Source organism: Serinus canaria, chromosome 6 (genome assembly GCF_022539315.1).
Source record: "Serinus canaria isolate serCan28SL12 chromosome 6, serCan2020, whole genome shotgun sequence".
NCBI lineage: Eukaryota > Metazoa > Chordata > Aves > Passeriformes > Fringillidae > Serinus > Serinus canaria.
Genome location: NC_066320.1, coordinates 15,639,572 through 15,662,910, shown reverse-complemented (window position 1 = coordinate 15,662,910; position 23,339 = coordinate 15,639,572). Strand labels below are relative to the sequence as shown.

At 46.7% G+C, this 23,339-nt stretch overlaps 3 protein-coding genes across 3 annotated transcripts in view; 1 reads left to right on the top strand and 2 right to left on the bottom strand.

The window, feature by feature from the left end:
- Positions 1-640: 640 nt before the first annotated feature.
- LOC103813978 (cytochrome P450 2C19-like) lies at positions 641-6,745 on the bottom strand. The gene is made up of 9 exons (XM_009087378.4): positions 6,521-6,745; positions 6,031-6,193; positions 5,408-5,557; positions 4,941-5,101; positions 4,346-4,522; positions 3,692-3,833; positions 3,196-3,383; positions 1,903-2,044; positions 641-1,213 (listed from the first exon to the last, which is right to left on the bottom strand). The coding sequence occupies exons 1-9, from the start codon at positions 6,698-6,700 to the stop codon at positions 1,032-1,034; spliced, it is 1,485 nt and encodes a 494-aa protein (XP_009085626.3). The 5' UTR covers positions 6,701-6,745; the 3' UTR covers positions 641-1,031.
- A 4,154-nt stretch (positions 6,746-10,899) lies between these two features.
- On the top strand, positions 10,900-18,593 carry LOC103814200 (zona pellucida sperm-binding protein 4-like). The gene is given in 16 exon segments (XM_050976210.1): positions 10,900-11,188; positions 11,532-11,652; positions 11,731-11,782; positions 11,784-11,835; positions 12,394-12,524; positions 12,526-12,547; positions 12,930-13,117; positions 13,283-13,380; positions 13,720-13,847; positions 14,035-14,216; positions 14,218-14,228; positions 14,302-14,449; positions 15,759-15,840; positions 16,169-16,231; positions 16,234-16,284; positions 16,406-18,593. Coding segments are annotated over 16 exon segments (1,656 nt in total). The 5' UTR covers positions 10,900-11,004; the 3' UTR covers positions 16,549-18,593.
- Positions 18,594-19,547: 954 nt separating this feature from the next.
- LOC108961631 (uncharacterized) overlaps positions 19,548-23,339 on the bottom strand; it is a 31,249-nt gene continuing 27,457 nt past the window's right edge. The window contains exons 8-9 of the mRNA XM_030241418.2: positions 22,210-22,338; positions 19,548-21,713 (exon numbers count right to left, since the gene is read on the bottom strand). Coding sequence (XP_030097278.2) covers positions 22,242-22,338 — 97 coding nt within the window. The 3' untranslated portion in view covers positions 19,548-21,713; positions 22,210-22,241. The remainder of the gene's footprint in view (positions 21,714-22,209; positions 22,339-23,339) is intronic.

Sequence of the window (23,339 nt, the reverse complement as noted above, 5' to 3'; positions counted from 1 at the left end):
TTTTCCACTGGGACTATTATATGGCCATGATGGAGGGGACAAGAAGTATCTATGTAAATGAAGATCAAGGCAAACACAACAAAGTGAAGATCCAGACACAATCAAAGGCCACAGGAATAAAGAAGCCAGGAGAAAGTTATCTGTGGTGGAATATTTTTATGAGAACTTTCTGGCCTCTTACTGAAAGAAGGGCACCACACTGTAGCTGAGGGAGGAAATAAGAGACACTACCCTTTTCCTAAATGAATTCATTTTAATAAAGAGCATCTCAATCCCTGCAGTGATACTGATGGTGGAAAAGAGGTGCCAGAGAGTTGGTTGCAGTCTCCAGTGCTCAGGTATGTTATGTCTTTGCAAAAGGCTGCAAAAAGCATGAATGCATTTGTTTCTTTAGGCAGGCAGGCTGCAGGACACCCTTCCCCTCCAGCACCGTGAGCCTTCCTGACTGGTGGTGTGCTGTGGCTGCTCTGGAGCTCCTTGCAGGCAGCAGCAGTGAGCACAGAGGGTGACAAAGGCAGGATCCTTGCCCAGGAGGGACAGCCCTTCCCACAGGGTGCTGGCCACAGGCTCTGCAGACCTACTCTGCAGTGCAGCAGCTGATGTGGGCACTGCCCCTACCCAAACTGAATAGCAGCTCAAATTGTCATAAACAGATGTTTGTTTATTGGATTTTGAATGTACACACATGCAGCACTATCCAGCTGCAAAGTCAGGTCTTGGTGGGACACGTGCTGTGGGAGCAGCCATGGGAGCTGTGTTGGTGAGAAAACCAAGAGTGGCTGTTTGATGCAGCCACTGCACTCAGTGATCCTGGGACTGAGCATCCGTGCAAGAGGCTGCAATGTCCTCCAGGACCTCCTGCAGTGTGGTGGAGTTGTGGGAGGCTTCAGAGGTCTCTGCTTTGTGCCTGTGTTTGGACTGCCTTCCTGAAGGCCTGGGAAAGGTGGGCCACTGCTCCTGCTGTTGATTTTAGTAAAGAAGCTGTGGAGGACTGGCCAGTTTCAGGTCACTGGAGAGTGGTTCAGTGCTTTTCAGCGGGGGACAGCACAGAGCTGGTAGGCCGAAGGTATATTGCTTGTGCCACTCAGAGTTGGGGTTATGTTGAGCTCCTGGGGGTTGACAACAGACTTCAAAGTGAAGTTCTGCAAGATGGTGGCTATGAATAAGAATATCTCCATTCGTGCCAGGCCCTCTCCTGGGCATATTCGTTTTCCTGAAAGTGAAAGCAGCAAATAGAATTCAGTGGGAGTTTCTGAGTAGACCAGAGCTTGTGCTAAGCATCTGTGTTGCACAGCTTTCTTTACTACACACAGCCATAGCAGGGAGACAAGTGACAAAGTACCAAGGACATTTTCAAGAGAAGAATTCCTTGGCAAAAGACCCGTGACAGTTCACATGGGTGTGTGAAGGAAGAAGAGGAACAGAAGAAGACTTAACTGTGGAGGGAACATCATAGGAGTCAAGATGAGAGAGAGAAGGGTGACAGAAAGCATAGGTGAGAAAGTGGAAGGTTGGGCCTGTGATAAGTGAATGGTTGTGTGTTGTATGTAGCCTAAGACCTACTTAAAAGGTGCTGCGGAAAAAGTGGAGCTATCACACAAAGATTTGTTCAGGATGACTTGGGTGGTTGTGTAGGAAGGTGACAGGTGTTTTAGTGCCATTGGAGCCCAATCATGTTATTACAATGACAGCCCCTAGCAGGAGATCTGAAAAGCTGTCAAGCCTTATGAAGGTGGGAGATGCCACTGGAGATGGGAGGAGTTATCCAGAGAGCAGTGAGTCCCAAGAAAACACCTGTGGGACTGTGTTGGGAAGAGGCAGTTGAGTGTTGCAGGGAAAGGCAGGGTGGCCAGCAGAGTAGGAGGCTGACAGAGAGAGGAAAAGAGCAAACCTGTGCTTTACCTGCTGAGAAGGGCATGAAGAATTCGCTCTTCCTAAAGGTGCCACTCTTACTCAAGAAATGTTCAGGATTGAACTCCTGTGGGTTTGGAAACTCTTTACTGTCATGGAGGACAGAATTGAGGAGAGGGAAAATCGTGGTGCCCTGTAGTAACGCAAGAAGAGCAGAACATGAAAGGCAGGCAAATGAGGTCACTCAATCTGACTGCCTGCCAAGTTGAGACTGTGCTTCCCTGTATAACACTACCAATGCCTTTGGTTTCCCTTTGGGGACTCTTTTTTAGAGGAGGCAGCTTTAGGGAGACCCTACTGAATGTCACAGCAGTTGTTGGCTGCTCTTCCTGAATTCTCCCTGTTGTCTCCAGAGCATTCATTCTGATCTTGCTCTGGTCATCAGGGGACACCCCACCTAATTCTTCTCTTTCTTGGTGTTTCACTGTAATGACCTTGTACATGCACAATGTCCCTTCTTTTCTGCGAATCCAAAATATCAAAAGCACATGAGGATGTGGAAAAGAAGTTCCTGTGGAATTCCCCTGTCCGCACAAATTTCTCCTGCTGCAATCCTCTACCTTCCCACTTCCTGGCCAGCCATTAACAGGGGCTGAAGTGTTCAGCAGTGATGACACAAGAGTGCTCTGTTGGTGGCTGAGCAGTTCTCTGGGTCCTGCCTTATGATTTTACACAGAGAGCTGGAAATCACACCACCAGCAGCTCATGTACTGCTGTTTCCCAGCTGCCCACAGTCAGCCAGAAGAGCAACAAGCACTTCTGCAGCAGGCCAGGCCAGGCTATGGGCTGCTCTGGCCCACCAGCCTGCCTCTGGCAGCGGCCAGCAGAGACTGTCTCAGGAAGTGTGCTAGAACAGAGCCAACAGGGTTGGCCTTTTCCATTCAATGCAAACATTGCCTACAGCATTTTGTGGCCCAGAGTCTTTCTGTGCTCAATAACCAGCAACTGACTTTGCTCCCAAGCATGTGCACAGGCTATCCTGGATGGTGGTGAGCTGCTCCTCAACTTTGCTGCCTTTTGTGTGCAGAATCACTGCTCTGGGTGTTGGTAAACCCACTGTGCTTCTGCAAATGGTAAAGTTGCCGAGCAAGGGAACAAAAGTGTTGGTCAGAGCTACAGTTTTAGTCTTGGCCCTTGGAGCACCAAGAAGGGAGTGCAAGTCAGCTACAGCTTCCTGAGGATAAAACCCTCCCAAAGGACTGCGTGAAAACAAAATCACGCCACAACATTAACTTGTGGCTTGTAACTGACAGGCTGAGAACTGCTGAACCTGAGGGAGCTCACCTTAGGAATGATGTAGTCTCTGAAGCTGGTGTCTTTGGTCACAGTGTGAGGGAGGGACAGGGGGACAAGAGAGATGAAGCGCTGGATTTCATGGATCACGGCATCTGTGTAGGGCATCCGGGTCCGGTCAGCCACACAGGGTTTTCTTGATCGTCCTACTACCTGGTCAATCTCCTCTTGAATTTTCTCTGTCATGAGAGGCACACACCATCAAATGGGTAAATAAAACCAAACCCATCTAAATAGGTTGCCCTAAGCTACTAACAAATCACAGATGGCAGGAGCATTAAGTTGGTTTTGATGCTGACTGGAACACAGCTCCACTGCTGCCCATGCAAAGAAATTTCTCTAATTGATTTGGCTAAATAAAGATGTGGACACAGTCAGGTCTCAGAGAATGAGAAAGAGATGCAGGGAAGATCTGGGAGGAGGATGTGGTGTTAGTCATGTGCCCAGCCCAAGGGCAGCTAGAGAAGAAGAGGTCACAAACAGGTACCTTGTATCTTTGGATACTTGAGGAGAAGCAGAAGCCCATATCGTATAGTGGTGCTTGTTGTCTCAGATCCAGCAATGAACAAGTCGAAAGTGCTTGTTATCAGGTTCTTCATGTGGAAACTGGAATTGGGACGATCTTTCTCCTAAGGAAAAGGCTTTGTTTTTTCCTCTGTCTGAGCTGAGAGAAGTGGCCCTTTCACGTGTCATCCCAGACCTTCCTTTTCTCCTAGAGCTGTGGCATTTCTCTGCTAATGTGCAGCAGCCATCTCTGCAACATTGCAATGCAGCCTTGAGCAGTAAACTCAATACCAACCTCCTTTTAAGCTGTGCACTGAATGGCACTCTACTGCTTGTTTGCTATGTCTAATGCTTTCCAGTGAAAGAACTGCAAGACCAGACTGAAAAAGTCCCTGTGTTCTGGTGAAAGCAGAGGAAGCTTTCCCTCTCCAAGCACCTGCACGTAGTGGTGACTGGTGCAGAGCATGCAGACCCAGAGCTATATCCTCTATCATGGGCAAGATCTGGGGTAATATTGGTTTTCTCCCATTGCAGAGCTGGCTGGGAAGGAGTCATCCCCATGTCTGTGTCACTTATGAGTGGCAAGGACTCTGCAGAGGTGTGTTTGGGGACACGCTGGTGCCATCTGTCTCCTTACCTCCTGCATTTTGCTGAGGAAACAGTCGATGAAATCCTGAGGGGAGTTGGGATCTAGGGAGGCTTGGTGCAACTTCACCTCGTCTGCTACAAAGGCTTTTAGAGCATCAAATTCTGCAAACAAACTGTTGTGTGGGCCAGGCAGGTAATCCATGATATTTGGGAACATCTGGTAGAGCTGGGAGGAAACAAACAAGAAGGTCCCTTGTATGACATTTGCCCCATCCTTTGGTATTAACCAAAAGCCCAGGAAAGCCACAACCCTGTCAACTAGGGCAAGAAGTAGGACTATGGGGCTGAGCAGTCTGGCAGGACTTGCTTAGTAGTAGTAGTAGTAGTAATAAGAGTAGAAGTAGTAGTAACATTAGAAGTGAAGAAGAAAGGTGTCCAGGGCTATTGGGAACTATTGCACTTAGCTGGCAAAACCAATTCCAGCTTTTGTGCGGGAGTTTCTTGCTCTTGAATGAAATGTCTTCAGTGCAGCAGAGCATTTAGAGGGTCCTACTTAGAAGACTGAAATGGAACTTTATTGGGAAGTTCCATCCTCCTGCTCTCCTGGGAGAATGTTGCCACTGTGAAATGCCTGCTGAATGTACCTGTCCCCAGATGGAGTTCGACATCTCAAAGATGTTGTTCATGTTGTTCATCAGAGCCAGGAACTTCTTGTCTTTATAATCATATCGTTTCCCAAAGACAATGGAGCATATGATGTTGGAGACAGAACAGCTCAGCATGAAGGTTGGGTCAAAAGGTGTTCCTGTGATTTTAGGAAAGTTATGATTATTTTTAAAACCCCATGACATATTGTATGTGTCCTTATGGCTACTGTGGGTAATTTGATCACTGGTTGTTAGTGGAAATATCAGATCAGTCTCTGAGTGACACAGAAAGTTCCTCCAAACAGAACAGGACATGATCCCAAAATTATTATGGCTTCATAATGAGGGGTAGCTGGTGCATGGACCAAAACCTTCATAGGGCCTTCATTCTTTGCTAAAGAAGTGAGCTCCCTTAATAGAGCCTATATTGTTCAAACATAAAATATATTAAAAATGGACTGTACCCTTTGTTTTGTTGATCTCTTCCAGCAAGTAGTCAGATTCCTCCTGTATCCTCTCTTCAATGCTCCTCTTCCCCATTCCAAAGTTCCGCAGAGTGGTGAGGGAAAACCGCCGGACTTGTAACCATAGCTCATTGTTGCTAAAAATAATCCCTACAGAGGAAGAAGGAAGAGGAAAGACCTGTCTTGGGCATGCTGGGTGTGAGACGAACAGTGGCTCACGATGACAGTGAATCCTGTCCCTGGAGAGCACTGACATGTCAGCGTCACAGCGTACTGTGGTTTGGAGGTTCTATTGCCCAACTGCCTGGTTTTGGCCTTCTCCACTACATGCCCAAAATCCTTGTGAATAATTCATCACTCACCCATACACAATTTCCCTTGCTGTAGCTGCTGGCTGCTGCCCCTGCCATTTCTCTGCCCACCTTTGAGAGCAGTCTGGCTCCCTTCTCTGGCACCTCCCACCCTTTGAGTGGCTGTAGCCTTCTCTGGCTTCTCCCCCCCAGGTGGGTTGTACCCACCCCTGGCAGTTTTCCCTCATGTAAGGTACACTCCAGCTCTAATCTGCTGAACACATCCCCAGCCCTTCCCTTCTTCTTCAGAAGGAGCTCAGTCAGCAAACATACCTAATCCCTTGTTAGCCCTGTCTCCAACTGGCATGTGTCCTCTAGCAGCAAACTCGTCTGCACGATCGATCAAGGCTTCTTTCACCACATCGTATCCATGCAGCACCACCACCGGGTCAGAGCCCAGGTGCACTGTGAACACTGGTCCATACTCTTCACTGAGCTGTATAAATGCAAGAGAGAACGTGGCCATGGAGCAAATAGGGAGGAAGAGTGGGAAAGTCTCCTTACTGCTGCCTCCCACAGCAGGTGGTTAGCCTCACACATGGGTAACATCAAGATTTGGTTCTCTCATGATAAATGTGGCTATGGAGATAGGTCCCACTTATCAGGCCGTGAACAACATGGCAACAGCAATGAGGGGAAGCAGCTGCAACCCTCATGACTTTTCTGCTGCTCTGGAATTGCAAACCATAGCCACAGGTTGACCCCATGCACAGGTCCCACACATTTCTCTCCCACAGCAGAAAGAGAGAAGAAGTGGCCTTACCTTCTGGAGGGTTTTGGCCAAGTTACTTGGTTTCACCTGGAGCAGGTTTCCTAGAATGGGAAGGGGAGCTGGTCCTGGAGGCATCTTCCCCTTCCCAGACCTTCCTTTCCATGCTGCAAAGGAGAGCAGGCAAGCAATGCAAACCAGGAGGACAATAGTGACTCCTCCCAGGAGCTCCATTTTTGTCTGTGGCTCAGGAGGGAGTGATTCTGGCTGTCAGAATCTGAGTTTATATACCAAATGTCAGTGTTAGCTCAAGAGCAGGTTTTGGGTCACATGGCTGAGTCAGTCATCTTTACTAGTCAATCATTTGTTAGATTGCCCTGTGTTATGAAACCAAGATTTTATTGGTATTAATTATTCATTGAAGACACACCTTATCACAAACAGCTGCAGAAGCCAACAGAGATTAGGAAATCTGTAATTTGCTCCCAAAACTTGTTTTCTTTTGTCCAGAGTTAATTATTAAAGAAGTCATGGTAGGGGCACACGGTCCTACTGAGGCACTCACAGATATTCACTGTCACAAGAGCATCTTCCAGGTACTTCAGTAACATTTGGGTTTTCTGTTCTTCCATATTGATTGTGCAAGGCCTCAGTAGTGTGAGCCATCCTTCATTGTTCCTGAAATCTTCCTGAGGTTATGAGTAAAGCTCACACTGCATGTGATTTGCCAAAGGACATGCAACGGTGTTGTCCTCAGGAATTGCACAGCAATAGCCCCAGTCTCTCACCCTAGGGGTGTCTAGGCACACAAGAAGGGAAAGTATAAAATATCTATCTAGCAGCATTAGAAAGGTCTCCAGACATGACAGCTCATTACTGGGTGAGATAAAATGAAGATGTAAGAAAAAGGGACAAGACATTGAGTCTCTGACCTCTTCAGGGACTCCTAGAGGAGAAAAAAAAAGAAACACAGAGAAGAGAGAAACCCAGAACTTGAGAGAGTCTCTGGGAAATGGCTTGCCAAGCTGGGACAGAGATGCATTTGTCTGAGGCTGGGTATTGGCCGTTGCAACCTGACAACTTGTCCTTGCACTTACCAAAGCAGCTCATCCAACCTACTGCTGGAAGCTGCCATGCACAGGTTCTTGTTTTGTTGATGTCTGACTCCACTATGAGCAACTAGTGCCCTGGAAGTTCCCTAGGTGCTCTGGGAGACAGCAGAGTGTCAGAGTCTCTCTAGCTGGTCAGAGTGACCCCGAGAAAAGTTCGAAAGTCTTTTTTCCCAACCCAGTGCTTGAAGAAGGAGTCAGAGCTCTTCATTTCTCAGTCTCAAAGTTGTTCATTGTATCTTATCTATAAAATTTTCTCCCTGCTCAGCCGAGATCCATTCGGCAGGACAGTCAGAGGCACTCCGCCTACCCCAGGGTGGTGTTATCTTTATATACTACAAACTACATGTACGATATTTACAGTTATTTTCCAATACCTATCATCTATATTAGACAGTGGGTTTCTACTCTAGACCAATCTAAAAGTGCCAACATCACCAGTCAAGATGGAGGTAGAGAAGAAGAAAGGCTAGACACGCCCAAAACCCTCCATCTTGTCCCCAGAAACCCCTATACCAAAAATCCTAAAACCTACATTTACACTCTGTAATTATTTTATTCATACGCTATTTACACTATCATGGCTTTCATCTCTTTCTGTAACGGTGACAATTTGCTCTGAGCTTTGTAATCAAAACCACTGGTGTCCTGGGCTGTGTGCCAGGGTCTCTGAGCCCCCTGGCAAGGGTCCTGGAAACTCCAGACTCCAGAGGGATGTCCTGAGTTCTAACAGCAGAGCACATCTTGCTCGTTGCAAGGGCTTACAAGAGAGCTGTAGGCTTCCTGCCCAAGATTGCACAGGGCCTGCGTACCAGCGGGGTCCCAAGAGCAGTGGCAAACTCTGGTAGGAACAACCCTCAGGGCCGTGCTCAGCTTGTTCAGTCTGGCCTTAACCCTCTCTCTCTCCTGAACTGTGACACATTTGCAGGCAAAGCAGATCAGAAGGTGTTGCAGGGGGATAGGGGATGTGGGACTTGGTGGGAATTAGCAAGAGGCCTGCATGAACTGAGTGCTTTGTTAGTGTATGCCATGGTTGCTACACAGCAATGTGTTAAGGTGAGTTTCCCTTCCACTCAGAGAAGCCAGTGAAGATCTCCATCCCTTGAAAAAGTTTTTGTGCCTTCCCTACAGAAGGGAGTTCTAAGTCATCCTTGTTCTCATGGATAGGTGCAATAATTTTCCAGTTGTTAATTTTAAATCTTATTTTACTTCTTAGAGAGCCAAACTCAATAGTTTGGTGGAAAAACCTAATTGCCAACAACTTTTGGCTAGTTGCTGGTCTGCTGGCCAAATTCCTGCATCAGCTCAGATGCTGTCAGGGCATTTCATGGAAGTTCGTGTAGGTTCATGGACTTTCATCTAATGAAAGTGAAGTTCATGAGAGTTTGCACTTCCAGATGAGGTAGCTGCCAGCTAGCAGCGTTCATGAACTTACCACCTTGTTTACAAAGTTCCCTTTTTCCTATGACACTCATTGATCAGACTGGTGGTCCACAGAGAGGTTTTCTTCACCTGCCTTCATCCTCTGCATGTCCTTCCTGTCTGTGGTGGTCTTGGCTGCTATCTAAACTGCTGCTCACAGCAGGGTCACTGTAGTGCATGAGAACGACCAAATGGGTGAAGAAAAGATTTCAGAGGAAGAGAGACCTGCTTGTTTCATTTCAGCTAGGCTGCTTTCCGCTTTCCATTTTCCATAACAACTTCTTTCAAACAAAGCATTTAATTTCCCTGAATTTCAGGCTCATTTGAAGAGCCTCCCATCCCTACATGATCAAACACATCTACTTGGTGTCTGTGTAGGAGCTAGGAAAGAGCAGTTACCTGAAACCATTCTCAGCACAGGTTCTCCTTGGTGGATCTACAGCACTTCTGGGGTTGTTTCATGTAGAATTATTCTTCAAGTCCATGTAGACATTATTTTGTTAGTAGAATAAAATGTTGATGGGTCAAAGTATAATAAAAGTACTTCCCTATAGCTCCAAAGTACTTTACTGATTTTGACCCAGTTATCAGCTGGTATTGCAGTCCAAGCATTTGGCAGTCATTCAGTGATGATGCAATTGGGGCATGCACAGTGCTCAGCTTCTAAAGAGATGAAGCCTCCCTCCCTGCTAAAGTTCAAATGTTTTCCCTGGATATCTCTCCTCTGTTGCTGCCCAGTGCCCAGGCAGGCACTGTGGGGAGCACAGTTGGTTTGTGAGGGCTGCTCAAGCCTCAGCTCTGCAGGCAGCCAGCCAAGATCCATTGTTTCCATCTCCTGTTGTGCAGAGCTGCTGACAAAGTCTTACACTTTGTGGAGCAGCCATCCTGGTTGGTGCATGAAATTAGCAGAGGTAGGCTCAGTGAGCTTCTTGGGCAGCTGGGATCATGGCATCTTGCACAGCTGTGCAGCAAAGATGGGCTGTGGGCTGAGGTGGAAGAGCAAAGGAAATGCCTCCCTCAGACCCAGCTTCTGCCCACTCACCATGCCTGTACTGAGGGCTGGCTGGGGCCAGGGTACTGATGCTGTACAGTGCTGTGCCGACATCCAGGAGCTGGAGGATCTGCTGAGGGCAGAAATGTAAAGACATTCACAGTTCCATGGCATGAATGCAGAAACATGCGTGGAAAGATGGCCTACAAGGCATTCACTTGGTGTGGCTGCCTGACATGTGGCTGGAGAGAAGACTCTCCATGACACCTTGCACTTACAGGCAGGCAATGGTTGCTGGCAGGCAGAGTTTTCTCTGGGATCACAGAGGCTCCCCTTGCCTGTGTTTCAAGCCCAGCTCAGGGCCCCACCTGCCATTTTTGGTGGTAGGTGTCCCAGAGAGCACACCGTCCTGCCACTTCGCAGCCAGGCCTGAACCAGTCCTGCAACGATCCCCACACAAACACACTGCAAACAGGGCTGTAAGTCCACAGCCATGAGTGCTTATGGGGAATCACCACTGTTTAGGTGTGCAAAGCCTTCTGAGCTCCATGATTTCTCAGAGATTTTATGTGGAGAGCTCTTTCTGTCCTTTTGTGTCAGCATCCCTGTCTGGCATTTGAACCTGTATAATCTTTAAAAGAATGAAAGGGCATTGTCACTCTTTCTTGCACTCATGCCATGTATTGAGCAATTAGAGCACAAATAGGGTGCAAGGCGAGAAGCAAGCAGATTTCCTACTTGTCCCAGCTGTGGGAAGAACTCAGGGTAGGAAAGAAACTTTGAAGACCCTCCTGGGGCTCTACAGTATGAATACAGACCCATTGTCTTGACATTAGCTCAACTCTTGCCCTTTGGTTTTCTTCAAAGAGCACAAGCAGACTCTGCTGAGTTCAGGTGAGGGCAATGGAAGGTGTTAAACTGCTGGGCTGGGTCCACCTGGGCACTTCAGGGATTTCTGGTCCCAGCTGGCTTCCCAATTTAAAAGGACTAGGCTAAGAGCCTAGCAAGAGAGCAGGATGGGTGTTGTGGAGTGGTCTTGGGCTGTATCAGGAGCTGTGCTCTTCTGGTTCCCTGGCTTTGGGGGGCTCAATGTCAGTGTTTTTTCTGATCCTACCCTGCTGACTTGTGGCCAAAAAAGCTTTCAAGTCACCTTACCACCAGGCTCAGAAGGGAATGCTTCATTTGTGCTGACTACATGGGGTGAGGCAATACCAAGAGGTATTTTTAGCCATATCTTTGCCCAAATGCAGAGGTGCATGGAATGGGAAGAAAGGAACAGGTTTTGATGTGCAGTGCCTGTTGAATTTCACCAAAGTTCAGTGCATCTTGCATAGTCTGGGGGCTGTTTGTATGACATAGCAGTCAAGGACTTGGTGGAGTGCTGTGCCTGGATCTAGATGTCTTGGCTGCTGGATTCTCTCAGTGCTGTTTGAGACACTAATACTGTCTAGGTCCCTGTTTCCTACAGAATGGTAGGATTGTAGTGGGTCAAATCTGCAAGGTGGGAGTCTGAAGCCCCTGCTGCTGTGTCCTCTTTCCCTAGGTACTGAAGGGAAGGCACATGTTCTGCAGAATGTCTCTGGCTGTGGGCTCTTGGTATCTGGGACTCCAGATGGCTCCAGGAAAGTATCAGTCTCTCATGCATGCTGTTATGTCACTGAGTGGCTGAGTGGCCTTAGGGATTCTGCTGGGACAGTAACTACTGCTGCTCTGGCTGTCCTGACTGGTGTGGCTTTCCCCTAGGATCACAGTTACCTTATACTGGTTGGGCTTGAAGGAAGAGATGCTGCTGGCAAAAAAGATTCTTCATGAAGAGACACTGCTCATGTGCCCTGCAGACCTTCCTGGTAGGATGCAAGCACCTGTCAGAATCTTGTGGTGATGAGTGCCATTCCTTTCTGATGGCTGTTCCTAGTCAGTTTGGGGGCTAGGAAAGGGGACTTACTGCTGTGCAGAAAACTCCATTGAAAACAGTTTGGACATAGGAGCCACCAACTTGCTGTGGACATGTGCCTCTCTGCAGGGTCAGCAGGTGCATATGTGCATTGTTTCTCCCAGCCATATTCTGGCTAAATGAGCTCCTGCAAGCTCAGGGGATGAACTGGAGACTAGGTACAAATTTCCTTAACTGCCAAGAGTCAATCTAGAATACTTTATCTTGACAGATCCAACGTAGGTCCAGTTTCCTGTACATGGCCTCAGGGGGGAGTCTCTGCTCCATGGAAATGCAGGTCCCTCCTGAGCAGGCTTCCATGCCAGATCCAGGCCATGTGTCTGCCCATCATCTGACTCTCACTTCCCTTGATTTGTATGCAGAGTCACCAGGACTCCTTCAGCCGGTGTCCTCCATGTCTTTGTCCCCCTGCTCTTGTGCTTTATCTGCAGAGACCTGATGTTTTTTCCAGCCCTGGATGCTCCAAGCAGCGGTGTCTGTCTGGCCATTCCCAGCCAGGACCGGCTGCCGTGTGCCTCCCCTCCCATCAACCAGGGAGACTGTGAGGCACAAGGCTGTTGCTATGACCCCAGAGACAGGGTGGAAGCCTTGCTTTGGTAACACAGGTAAGCCTGAGCACCCGTTCTCCCTCCATCCTGAGCTGCTGCAAAACAGGGTTTCTCACTTTGCTGGCAGGGCAAGCCAGCACTTGGTGTGTACCATTCCCACAGGTGGCTCAGGGCTATGTTTTTGGCTGCCAAGAATATCATGTCCCAGTCAAGTGTCCAGCATTTTCCACTCTATTGCAACACACCTGGTTTTATGCCCAGCACTGGTGGCGTTGCAGGTGCTGGTTGCCCTTGTCTTGCTATACTTAGCACTTGTTCTGTGAGTTAAAGGCAGGAGAGCTTGTAGGACTTGCTGGTCTTGTCTTGGTTGTGATGTTAGAGCATCCTTCCCATCGCTCTCATCTCTGAGCTCAAGACTGACTTATACCTTTTCCTCCAGTGACAGCTCATTGCACATCAGAAGGCCAGTTGTCCATTGCTGTTTCTTGGGGTTTCACCCTGCCCCCTGTTATCCTGGACTTAGTGCCACTGGCCAGTGGACACAGTACTGGCTGTGTCCCTGTCCTAACAAACAATGCCTTTGTTGTGTATGAGTTTCCATTCTCTGCCTGTGGCACTGCTTTTCAGGTAAGAGCTGCAGCTGCTGCTGGACTGGAAGAGCAGGAACAGCCTGCCATGGCCTTGGCTGCTCAATGGACATCCTACAGACTTCCCAGGCCAAATGCTGTTCTCCAGCCTCATACTGATCCAGCCTGACTTTACCACGGTGATGGTGCCTATCTGTCATTCCAGATGACTGCAGACCGGGCCATAAATGAGAATGAGTTGGTGGCAAGCAGGGAAGTGAAGACTGGGAGCCTTGGCTCTGTCACTAGGGATAGCACTTTCAGGTATTATGTTGGGGCTGATGTTGCTGGGTGTCCCTGGGTTCAATGTCACTAGAGAAATTCCTGCTTGTCACAACCTCTGAATTCACATGAGGGTGCTGGACTAGGCTGGAGGCTGGTGTATCTCTAATTAGCGGGAATAAAGATGGAATTGATCAGTGACAGTCTGCAGATCCTCAAATTTAAACGCTAAAGAGCATTTCAAGTATTTGTTAAAAGGAAGTGACAGATGAAAGGGGATATAACTAGTTAAAGCACATGGTAGGTTGTTATATTGGTGAAAGGGGGTTATCAGAGTGGTTTTTCTTATTTGCCTGGTTTGCAACTTTACTTTCCCACCAGGTTAAATGTCCAATGTACTTATTCCATCAGTAGGAGCTCCATTCCCTTGAGTGTTCATGTCTTCACGTTGCCACCGCTCCCTGCTGTGTCCCAGCCAGGTCCTCTGTCTTTGGAGCTGCGTGTTGCCTCAGTAGGAGAGGTTTGCAGGACCTGCTCAAGGCTCTCAGAGCAGGGCTCTGGTCTCTGATGTGTAACAGTGGAGCGGTCAACCCAGAACTGCTTCCCTGCCATGGTGGGAGCTTACTGATATGGCTATAAAGGATGCCTATTCCTGCTTCTTCCTGCTCTTAAATGGCTCTTGGGTTTCTTCTGTCCCAGATGGAAGCTGTACTTCCTACTATATGGACAGTGACTATCCTGTTGTGAAGACTCTCAGAGACCCTGTTTATGCAGAGGTTGAGATCCTTCAGGGAACAGACCCAGACCTGATTTTAGTTCTGCACCACTGCTGGGCCACCCCAAGCACCAACCCCCAGCAACAGCAGCAGTGGCCAATTTTTGGTGGATGGGTAAGTGACTTGTAAAGTACTTTGGGTTGGGGGAATAACTTGCTCTTTTTCACTGCTTACCTTTCCTCCTCAGGTGCCCTTATGCAGGGGACAACTATCAGACACAGCTGATGCCTCCAGGTTTCTCCTCAGGACTACTGTTGCTCTCTCATTACCAGCCTTTCACTCTCTACACATTCACCTTTGTGGACTCTGCTTCCCATGAGAAACTCTCTGGGCTGGTAAGATCCTGTCTTGCCTGCCTTGTTTCATACTGCAGACAAGTAAAATGTGTGAGCAATAAGAACCACTTCATGACTATGGGTCTCTTGGCCTCCTTGGGGCAGTGGGGCAAAGACTGGGAAAATCCCCTGCTGAACCAGAAGAGGAGAGCTTGATTGCCAACACCTGGTTCCCGGAAGTGACTGTGGTAGAGGTTAGAGACATCACTTCTGGAGTGTGACAGAAAATGTGACTACTAGAAGGGTAGTAGTGTACATAAGCAAGTGCTAGTTTATCTGGTGAAATAGCTTAGGGTTTTTACTCTAGCTATGCTAAACAATATTCTCTAAATTACACTTCTTGGCCAAAATTATTTGGAAATAAATTTTGAGAGCCTTTTGAACCATTTGGGCTCTGAATCTCATTGAGCTTTTCCAGTTGTCACCCTGCCTTGTACTGTTTGCTCAGTGCTCCTGGGATCGACTAATACCCAAAATTGGTCTCAGCTGTACTTAACAAGGTTCCCAGTGAAGTGGTGCCCAGGCAGCAGTATCTCATGTGTCAGGGAGAAGTGCTATGATGCTGCATCAGCCCGAGCTTGAAAGTGTATGGTGTAAAGGTTTCAAAGCCGCCTTGGAGCAGACAGCAGAGGGCTCCAAGGCTACAGGCTGGATATCAAACAAGCCCAAGAGACCATCCTGCCTTCTCCCTTAAGGACCAGGGCTGTGATATGGAGCTATCTCTCCTCTTAGCAGCCGGTATGGTGCTGTGGCTCTGGATTTGTCCCTAAAACAGTGTTGAAAACAGATGTTCTTGGTGATTGCAGAATGGCACTTGCAGAACACCAAGACTTTCTCTTCATTCTGCTGTCTCCCAACCCCAAGTGAGTCGGCATGGGACAGGCTAGAACCTGGGAGGCAGCAGAGCTGACTCCAAGAGGCCAAAGGACTATTCCTTGCTGCACAGTTTTATGCTCAGCAGAGTAAACATTGGGGGATTTCATCTTCCAGCGTAGCTGATGCCCCAGCTGCCTGGGCACTGACCTGCCTGTAGGAGCAGGGTAGGTGACTTGCCTTTGCATCACTTGTGCTTTTCTTCCCTCTTCTCCTCTCCTTCACTTCTTGAACGGTCTCTATCTCTCCAGCTACAGTTTTTCTTGCTTTTGCTCTTCCTATTCTTTTCCTGCCCTGCTGGGGCCGAGTAGGGAGAGTGAGTTAAGCAGCTGTGTGGGCGCTTAGCGGCTGGCTGGGCTCAGTGCAGCACACTAGGATATCACCAGGCCCCAGACAGTGCCTGAGGGATTTCAGGCTGTGTTCCATTTCTCTCTAGGTGTTCCTGCACTGCAGTGCTTCTGTGGGCCACCAGTCTGTAAAAAAGGAGTCCTGCATTGTGACTTGTCCTTCCAGAGTCAGTATGTGTCCTGGCCTTCTGCTCCCTAGCCAAAGGGGCAGCAAGGGCCTAGTCTCCAAGCTGGGGAGGAGGAGACATGTAGCCTATGGAGTAATTCCCTGAAGGCATGGACAGCTTGACAAAGCATTTCCTGCTCCTTTCCACTGACTAAGGGCTCTTCTTATGCCCAAAAGACAGAGGTCTTCATGGGCTCTTAGCTGAGCTGTGTGGGCTCACATGGAAACTGTGCCTTCAGAGCTTCCCGTGTGTTGGGAAGCTGACCTGGACAAAGTTTGCTGACCTTCAGGGCCATACTTCTTCTTACCTTCAACCTTCACCTTGCTCTGTAGGGGGTAAAAGGAGTGCTGAGCATCCTTTTCAGGAAGGTACCTCCCATGTCTCCAGCAAAGGCCCGTGATTTTCCTCCAGCATGAGCTAGGACAGGACACAGCCAAGGATGGCCTTGGTAAGTGTGGCAGCAGGGCAGGGGAAGGGGCCTGGTCTAAGGCTTTTCTGCAGAAAGGCTGAGCCCCTCAGGCATCCCTGTGTCCCACTGGGAGCATTCATTGGGCTGTCTCTCCCCACAGGAGTGGCTGTGCATGCTGCAGCCCCCAGGGCTCTGGGATTTGCTGCTGTGGCAGCTGGAACAGCTCTGTGTGTGGTGTTCATGGTTTCTGTGCTGTGGCAAAGGAAGGTGTCAGCCGTGCATGGAATCAATGGATTGCAATAAAGTGACTGTCAAACCCATTTGGTTGGTGGGACCCCTTCCCCTGGAGACCCTAGCTGTAAGACTTCATTTGCAAGGCAAAAGCTACCCCAGTGGCTGTGCAAGCTTTCCAAATGCTCTGAGTTCATCTCACTCTGGAATTCTTCTGCTCTGGGTTTGGTGTTACCTGTCTGCCACAGACAAAGTGGAGACCTTGGCTTCAGAGTGAGAGAGGACTGGTGCTGGGTGGTGTTGGCATTTCTGTTAATGAATGTAGTGGCTTTCAAAAGTAGTGACCTAGGCTCCATTCTAACATTAAGCTGAAGTGCAGCACAGCTCACTCAAAGCAGATCCTGCGACTGCATCTCTAGAGGTGCAGAGCAGGTATTTTGACTGCACTGAGGAGCTGGGCCTTGGCCGCTGGTCCCTAAGTCACTAGGTATGGTAGGGCTGTTCTTATGTTGCAGGACTGGAAAGCAAGGATGCCAAAGCACTACACAAATGGGCCTTGCTAATGGTACTGTACATGGACTTGCCTTTCTTGCCCTAGAAACAGAAAAGGCTAGGTGGCTTTTTTGAGGTGAACGAGAACATGGAAACTTCATATCAACTGAAAAAACAAAATAAAAGGTCTTAGGTGGTCTGAAATTCAGGGGGAAAAAATTTCTAACTTTACTTGGAGCTTACTTTTAAGCTTTAATGTGATAACAGGCAGGAGTCTTCAAAGCCTGGATCAAAGCTAATTTGACATTCGTATGCTGTTAACATACAAGTGCTTTTCTTAATTTTTAACTTGTTTCTTTTAGGTGAGAAAAAAAAGATGCCATTTTGAACATCAGGAGTGGTTCAGTGTGGTGTTGTCAGTCCCAGCAGCTGGGCAGCATCCCTCTTGGCTTTCTGAGGTCCTGGGTGAAACAGTACAACGAAGTCCTCCAGGCAGTGGAAGGGAAATGGGGCTCCACCCCATCCTTCCTGCCCAGCCTGGGGCAGCTCTGGTGCTTCCATTACCCTGAGATCTGCTTATGGCTGATGGGGTAGTCCTTGAGGGGAAGGAAAAATTACGTTTCCCTTTTTTCCTCTAAGGCTTGATTAGAAATTCTTCCTGTTAAGGGCAGGAGAGCAGCCGTAATTATATTGCTTTGGGGCCTTTAAAAGGGAGGATTAGCACTTACACGTGGAAGCAAAGAACTTATCAGTAACTTGCTTGAGGCAGTAGATGTTGTTCTTTTTAATTAGGTCCTGTTGTTCCTGTGTGATTGGAGGGTATTAATGAGTGCTGGGATCTGTGTTTTAATTCCTTTCCTATTCCAAGGAACTTCAGGAGCAATCTTATGTTTTTATTTTTCTAGTAGAAATGCTTTTCCCTGCTACTGTTTGGATAACCAGTGATCTTCATCTTGCGTGCTTTCAAAATCTAACCAGATGAAAAGATTGTTCCAGGTTGTATGGTGGGAGGGAGAAAGAGATCACAGACAGGAAAAAAACATCATCTGAAGATAGGTCAAACAGCCTCTTACTTTGGAGCAGGCTTCTGGCAACTAAATGACCTTGGTACAGGTGGAGCTCTCTCTGTGAAAGCTGAGTGTCAGCTCATAACAAGTCTTTAGTAGCAGTCTGCAATGTTATTTAACTGGGCAATTAGAGGAGTAATATAAACCGCACCTTCTCAGTACACCAGGCAGGGTGCTCTGGCATTGGTCTTAATTGTGTGTGTGTAAGCCAAGACCTAAACACCTCCTGTTTGCCCCTTCCTTTGCCTCAGTAAGGGGAACAGAAATAATTGCTTAGAGAGCTCAGATGACTGTGTGGATGCTGAAGGGGGTGTGAGACTCAAGTGTCTGCTGCCCTTTGTTGGATTACTGAACCATCCCAAAGTAGCAGGGAGCTCTGAGTGTGTATCCTGTGGGAATTGCATTGAGTCCCCTACATTGAGTTCCCTACAGGGACAGCCTTTTGGTGCAGAACTGTGTGTAGGAGACTGGTATGATGCTTTGTGTAGGGTATGTGCAGTGCTAAGTGGAGGTGGGCGAGCAAAGGAATAAACTTAATTTTCTTATCCCCTCTGGGGAATCTTCTGTGTTCAAGGCTTGCTACTTGGTCCTCAGCTGGCAAGAAGGCTGTGAGAGCAGTGAGATGGGAGTTGTTCTTCGAAAGCACTGGTACAGGGTGAAAGGCAACCTGGAAGTTTCCTCCTCTCCTGCATTGGCCCTGTGTTCACTGCCTGGTCTCCAACACCACTGGGGTGTTATTGGCTCTCATGGCTCCTGTTATTCAATATTTGCTTCTGCAAAAAGTGTATTATTTCCTTTCCACCTCCACAGATGCATTTCTGGCTAACCTGTTTTCTAGGCCTCTCTTTAGTTGAGACTCATTGACTTTTCACCATGACTTTCTTTTGAATACCTGTGTGTAACTTCTTGTGCCAGCACCCTCTTTAGCTTCACTACCTATCACCAGGTTATACAGTTCAGTTAAAGCTGTTGGGGGGTGCTGTACACAGTGCCTTAGACACCTACAGGGGAAAGGAAGCTGCCCTGTCCAGGAGGCTGCTGCTGGCTGGGAATCAAGGCTGAGGGAGAGCAGCTTGGAGGCCAGCTAGGATCTGTCATTTGAGGCTGTTGTGCAGCACTGCTACTGAATCCAGATTTTCAGAAAATAATACCAGTGCTAAGCAGCAGCACAATTTGTCCCAGTGCCCTCACTGATTCTTTTTGGAAGTACTGCGTGTGCTGCCTGTCTGTGGAAGCAAAGTCCAGCAAGGGCACCTAACAAAAGGCTGCTCACAAATTAACACATGTTTTGTCATACCTGAACTTTCAAAAGGCTCTTCTCAGCCTCTAGATCTTTGAGAACAGCACCTTCTTCCATAGAGCAAACTTCCTTCTTTGCCAAAGCTAAAGAAGACCTTTAAATGATTGGAGGTAATAATTCCTTTTTTGACTTGCTATGCTCACCTGATACCCTAAAGGTGTGTAGTTGCTATACTACAAGCAGGTATTCATTAATAAAATATCTGAAAATAATTACCATAATAGTGATACTTTTATTGAATTTATTATGCTTGGATTACAATGGATCTTGGAGTGGAGAACTATACAGTATGTTACACATTATAAATACATTTATTTCTGAAAAATACATGAACATATTTAACATAATGCTATAATAAAGAAGAATGCTCATTTATCTTAGTTAAAAAAAAAACAAACCACAGAACACCCAACAAACTTATACCATGAATAGAGAGGGTTGTAGAAAATACCAGTTCATGACCCAATGTCTTAAGACATTTTAAATTCAGTTTACACTTTAAATTTCAGTTTACATTCTGTACAGTCACTGTAAAAAAGCTGGAGGGCTAATGGAGGATGTAAGTTAATGCAGGATTTTTGTCCCCTGTATTTATGGAGATATATACAGAATATTCACAGAATAATCAAGTCATAAATCTTTCTAGCTTTGGATGACACTAGCAAGATATACAGTGAATAACCAAGTCCTACAGCAGCAGCTACAGCTGAAACATTAAACACAGCACCTACTTTGGGGTGCAAACCTTAAGTCAGCACAGCCTTTTTTTTTCTTTTTAATAGAGATTTGGGGTTGGGTTGTGAGTTTTGGTCATTGTATTTGTGGGGTGTTATTGAGATGCTAAGTAACAACAATAGCAATCCTTCTGAGTACTTGAATCCTGCCCTCACTCATCCCTGCAAATTATACTGGCCCTGGAATGGCATGGCTGAGCTGCTCTGAATTCCAGAAAAGATCCTGTTCTGGTTTGGAGGACTTCAATGGTTCCAGCTGATATGGATGAGCAAGGGAGAAGCATCTGTTGTGGAAAGACTAAGCCTGCTGAAGCTGATCATTCCTGCTAGCTTGTCAAATCTTGCTTCTCAGGCAAGTTGGGGTTGGGGAGGGATTTTTAATCAGCAAATGCTTGACTTGTAATTATGTTATAATTTATGGGGTAGAACAATCCTTTATCAAGAGGCCATGTTAGTTTATTTAAATCTTTACCCCATGTGTATTAATTATTTTGCTAGTACTTATAGGAGTTAAGTGTGCAGAGACCTCTGCAACTGTGGGACATCCAGAAGCATGCACTGCTTGTTCGTTAAGTCAGGAAGCAGTGGACATGTGGCAATAAGGCAGCCACCACACACAGTCGTAGTGTTTCACAGTTGTTAGTGTATCCCAAAAGAGCACCAATTTATAAAGGATGTATTTGAATTTCTTTCCCTTGTAGTCTTGCTCACCTGAACTTTTCCCAGTAGAGAGACCCATACAACAGCATGAGGGCTCCCCCTACAGCCTCAGGCTCCACCTGCACAGACAGAGCACTTCAATGGAACTTAAAAGTAGGAATTCAAACCTGGTGTCCTGTTCCCCATTAAAAAAAAAGAGAAAATGATTGATTACACAATGGCTGGGGCAGAGGTTGCCTTGGATGCTCCTCCAGTCTCTTGAAAGGCTAATTCCTGCAGTGCTGCTTACTCTGGTCTTTACAATGAGTGTGTGCAATGCCAACTTCTGTGCAGGGTAGCACCAGAGTCCAGGGACCTCTGGCAGAAGGAGCAGGCCCACAGGACAGGAAGCTAGTAGTGGATTCAGGAATGACCTTAGCTTTACGTACTTTGTTTTCCTGTTGGATTCCAATGAAATGGCACAGCTGGCTATAGGCTGCTCTGAAAGGAGGAACTGTGCTGGGGACAGAGACTGCAACTCAAGTTCCCCAGAGGGAGGAGGCTGTCCTTTCAACAGCCACCTCTGCCCTGGACAATGAGTCTCTGTCACTCCTCTAGATGAAGCTAATGTTTATTTAGAGCTGGAGAAGTCCCCAAAAAGTAATGATAGTTTTAAAGCTTCAGTGTTTCAGGTAATTCTGTTCCCAACCCAGAGAAGAGGAAGAATTTCCAAATCTTAAAAGTCCCTGTTGCTTGTGTTGCCAAGCTGCTAACAGCAGTTTTCATCTGTGGCTTGACTTTTTAAAGTACACTTCAGATACAGGAGCGAAGCCATATGTAGTTGAGCATGTATCTGCCCACAGACCCTTCTCAACATCCCCCTTCCCACTTTCCCTTCCAACACTCAATTCTGAGTTGCTCTGTTGACAATTGTAGGATGTAGATTGCACAGAGTAACCCTGGGATTCTTGATTTTGTGTCCTTAGGTGTTCTTGCCTTGACTCTCTGAAACAGAAACATGCAGTGAATGTGAGATTAGAGAGAGTTTCTCTGTATTTAGCCTGTGGGCTGAATTGGGAAGGTGGAAGATGAAGCTGAGGCTGGTTTTCTTTTAGTCTTTACTAGGGACAGATTGTCTCTTTCCCAAGACATCTCGTTGGCTTTTTATTGGGAAGTCTTTTGACTGACTGCAGATAAATTAATTTAGTGCCTTTTGTTTTGTAAAAAGGCTATGTAATGCAGCCTGTATGACTGTATATTTGCCTTTAAATTGTGGGTTAAAAAAAAATACAACAAGCCAAAAGCTGGGGGACTATTAAAATGAAGATGTATGGATTAGTTCACAGTAGACATCAATCCACATCATTTGAACTTCAAAAATTGGACCTACTTCTGTCTTTGCAAGCTGGAGTGTGTCTGGAAGAAGGAACAGAACTGCCTTGTTTTTGTGCCGAGAAGAGGTGAAAAACCCCAGCCCACAAAGAAACACATGCTGCTTTACCTGCTTTGCCTTGGTCCATTTGACTCAGGTTATCAGAAAGGCCATAAATTTTCGTTCTTTGTATTTTGTCCCAGAACAATCATGGAGTTCCTCTCAGTTTTCCTCAGCTCTGAAGACATAATATCTGGCCTTAACAAATGGAAAAATACAAGTCAAGTTGACAGTGGCCAGAATTGCATGGCTGTGTTCTTAACATTAATATGCTATGCATATGTATCTAAGCTATACCCAATGCAGCTTTCCCTCTCTCCAGTGTGAAATTCAGTAAGAAATGCTGTCCTAATATTTGTGGCAGCATCCAAAAAAAGAGCCACAAGATGCAGCATTTAGCAGGGAGCCACATTGTAATGGATGGACACAAACATAATTTTGTTCAGAGCAACCAGTATTTTCTGCCTAGCTGGAAGACAGGGGATAGACTTGTGGCTGAACATCACACAGAAGTTACAATTTCTGGCCAAAAATAGTAAGGAAATGAAGTATTTTGAAGAGCAATACTAAGCTAGCTCCTGTGAACTGTCTCCAGCTAATTTTTTGTATGCTATTTATTACATATGATTGACACAAGTATAATAGATCCTGTTTGGTTGAAATGACTTAGCTCAGGCCTCCAGGACTTATGACAGACAAACCTTTTGAAACACTTTCTAGACACATCTTTAAAATAGGTTTAAGGAAAAAAAAAGCTGTCATTTGTTTTTTGGGTTTTTTTAAAACAATATTTGAAAGTTATTTACAGAAAATAAATAGCTAATAGATATTTACTTCAAATCTTCAATTTGAAAAATTTTTCAACTCAAAGTCCTGATTAACGTGGTGCAGACTCTTTATTTTGTGAACTACTATATTGGAGTTTTTTCTAAATGTTGTAAATGTTTATGTTCTGTTCTGCTCTTAGCTCTTTTACAATGGACCAGTCAATCTTCTGCTTTGATGTTCTTTAATTCTTTGGTGGTTTCTCAACCCTGAGCACAGGGCTGAGAATACCTTAGAAATAATCTTCCATGTGAAGAGCGTCATTCAGATCTGAGTCTGAGGTACTTGTGCTCTTTTCAACCTTTACTACACAATGTTGAAGATGGACAGAACTGCACCTGTCCTTGCTAGCTTACTTCACACTAACCACAATG

Bases quoted from the DNA above. Each gene is read 5' to 3' on its own strand.
- LOC103813978 (XM_009087378.4), bottom strand. From the start codon at position 6,700: ATGGAGCTCCTGGGAGGAGTCACTATTGTCCTCCTGGTTTGCATTGCT. The intron at 6,194-6,520 runs GTAAGGCCACTT...GCATTTATACAG, and splicing joins TGGCCAAAACCCTCCAGAAG to CTCAGTGAAGAGTATGGACC. The intron at 3,384-3,691 runs GTACCTGTTTGT...CTCTCATGACAG, and splicing joins CAAGTATCCAAAGATACAAG to AGAAAATTCAAGAGGAGATT.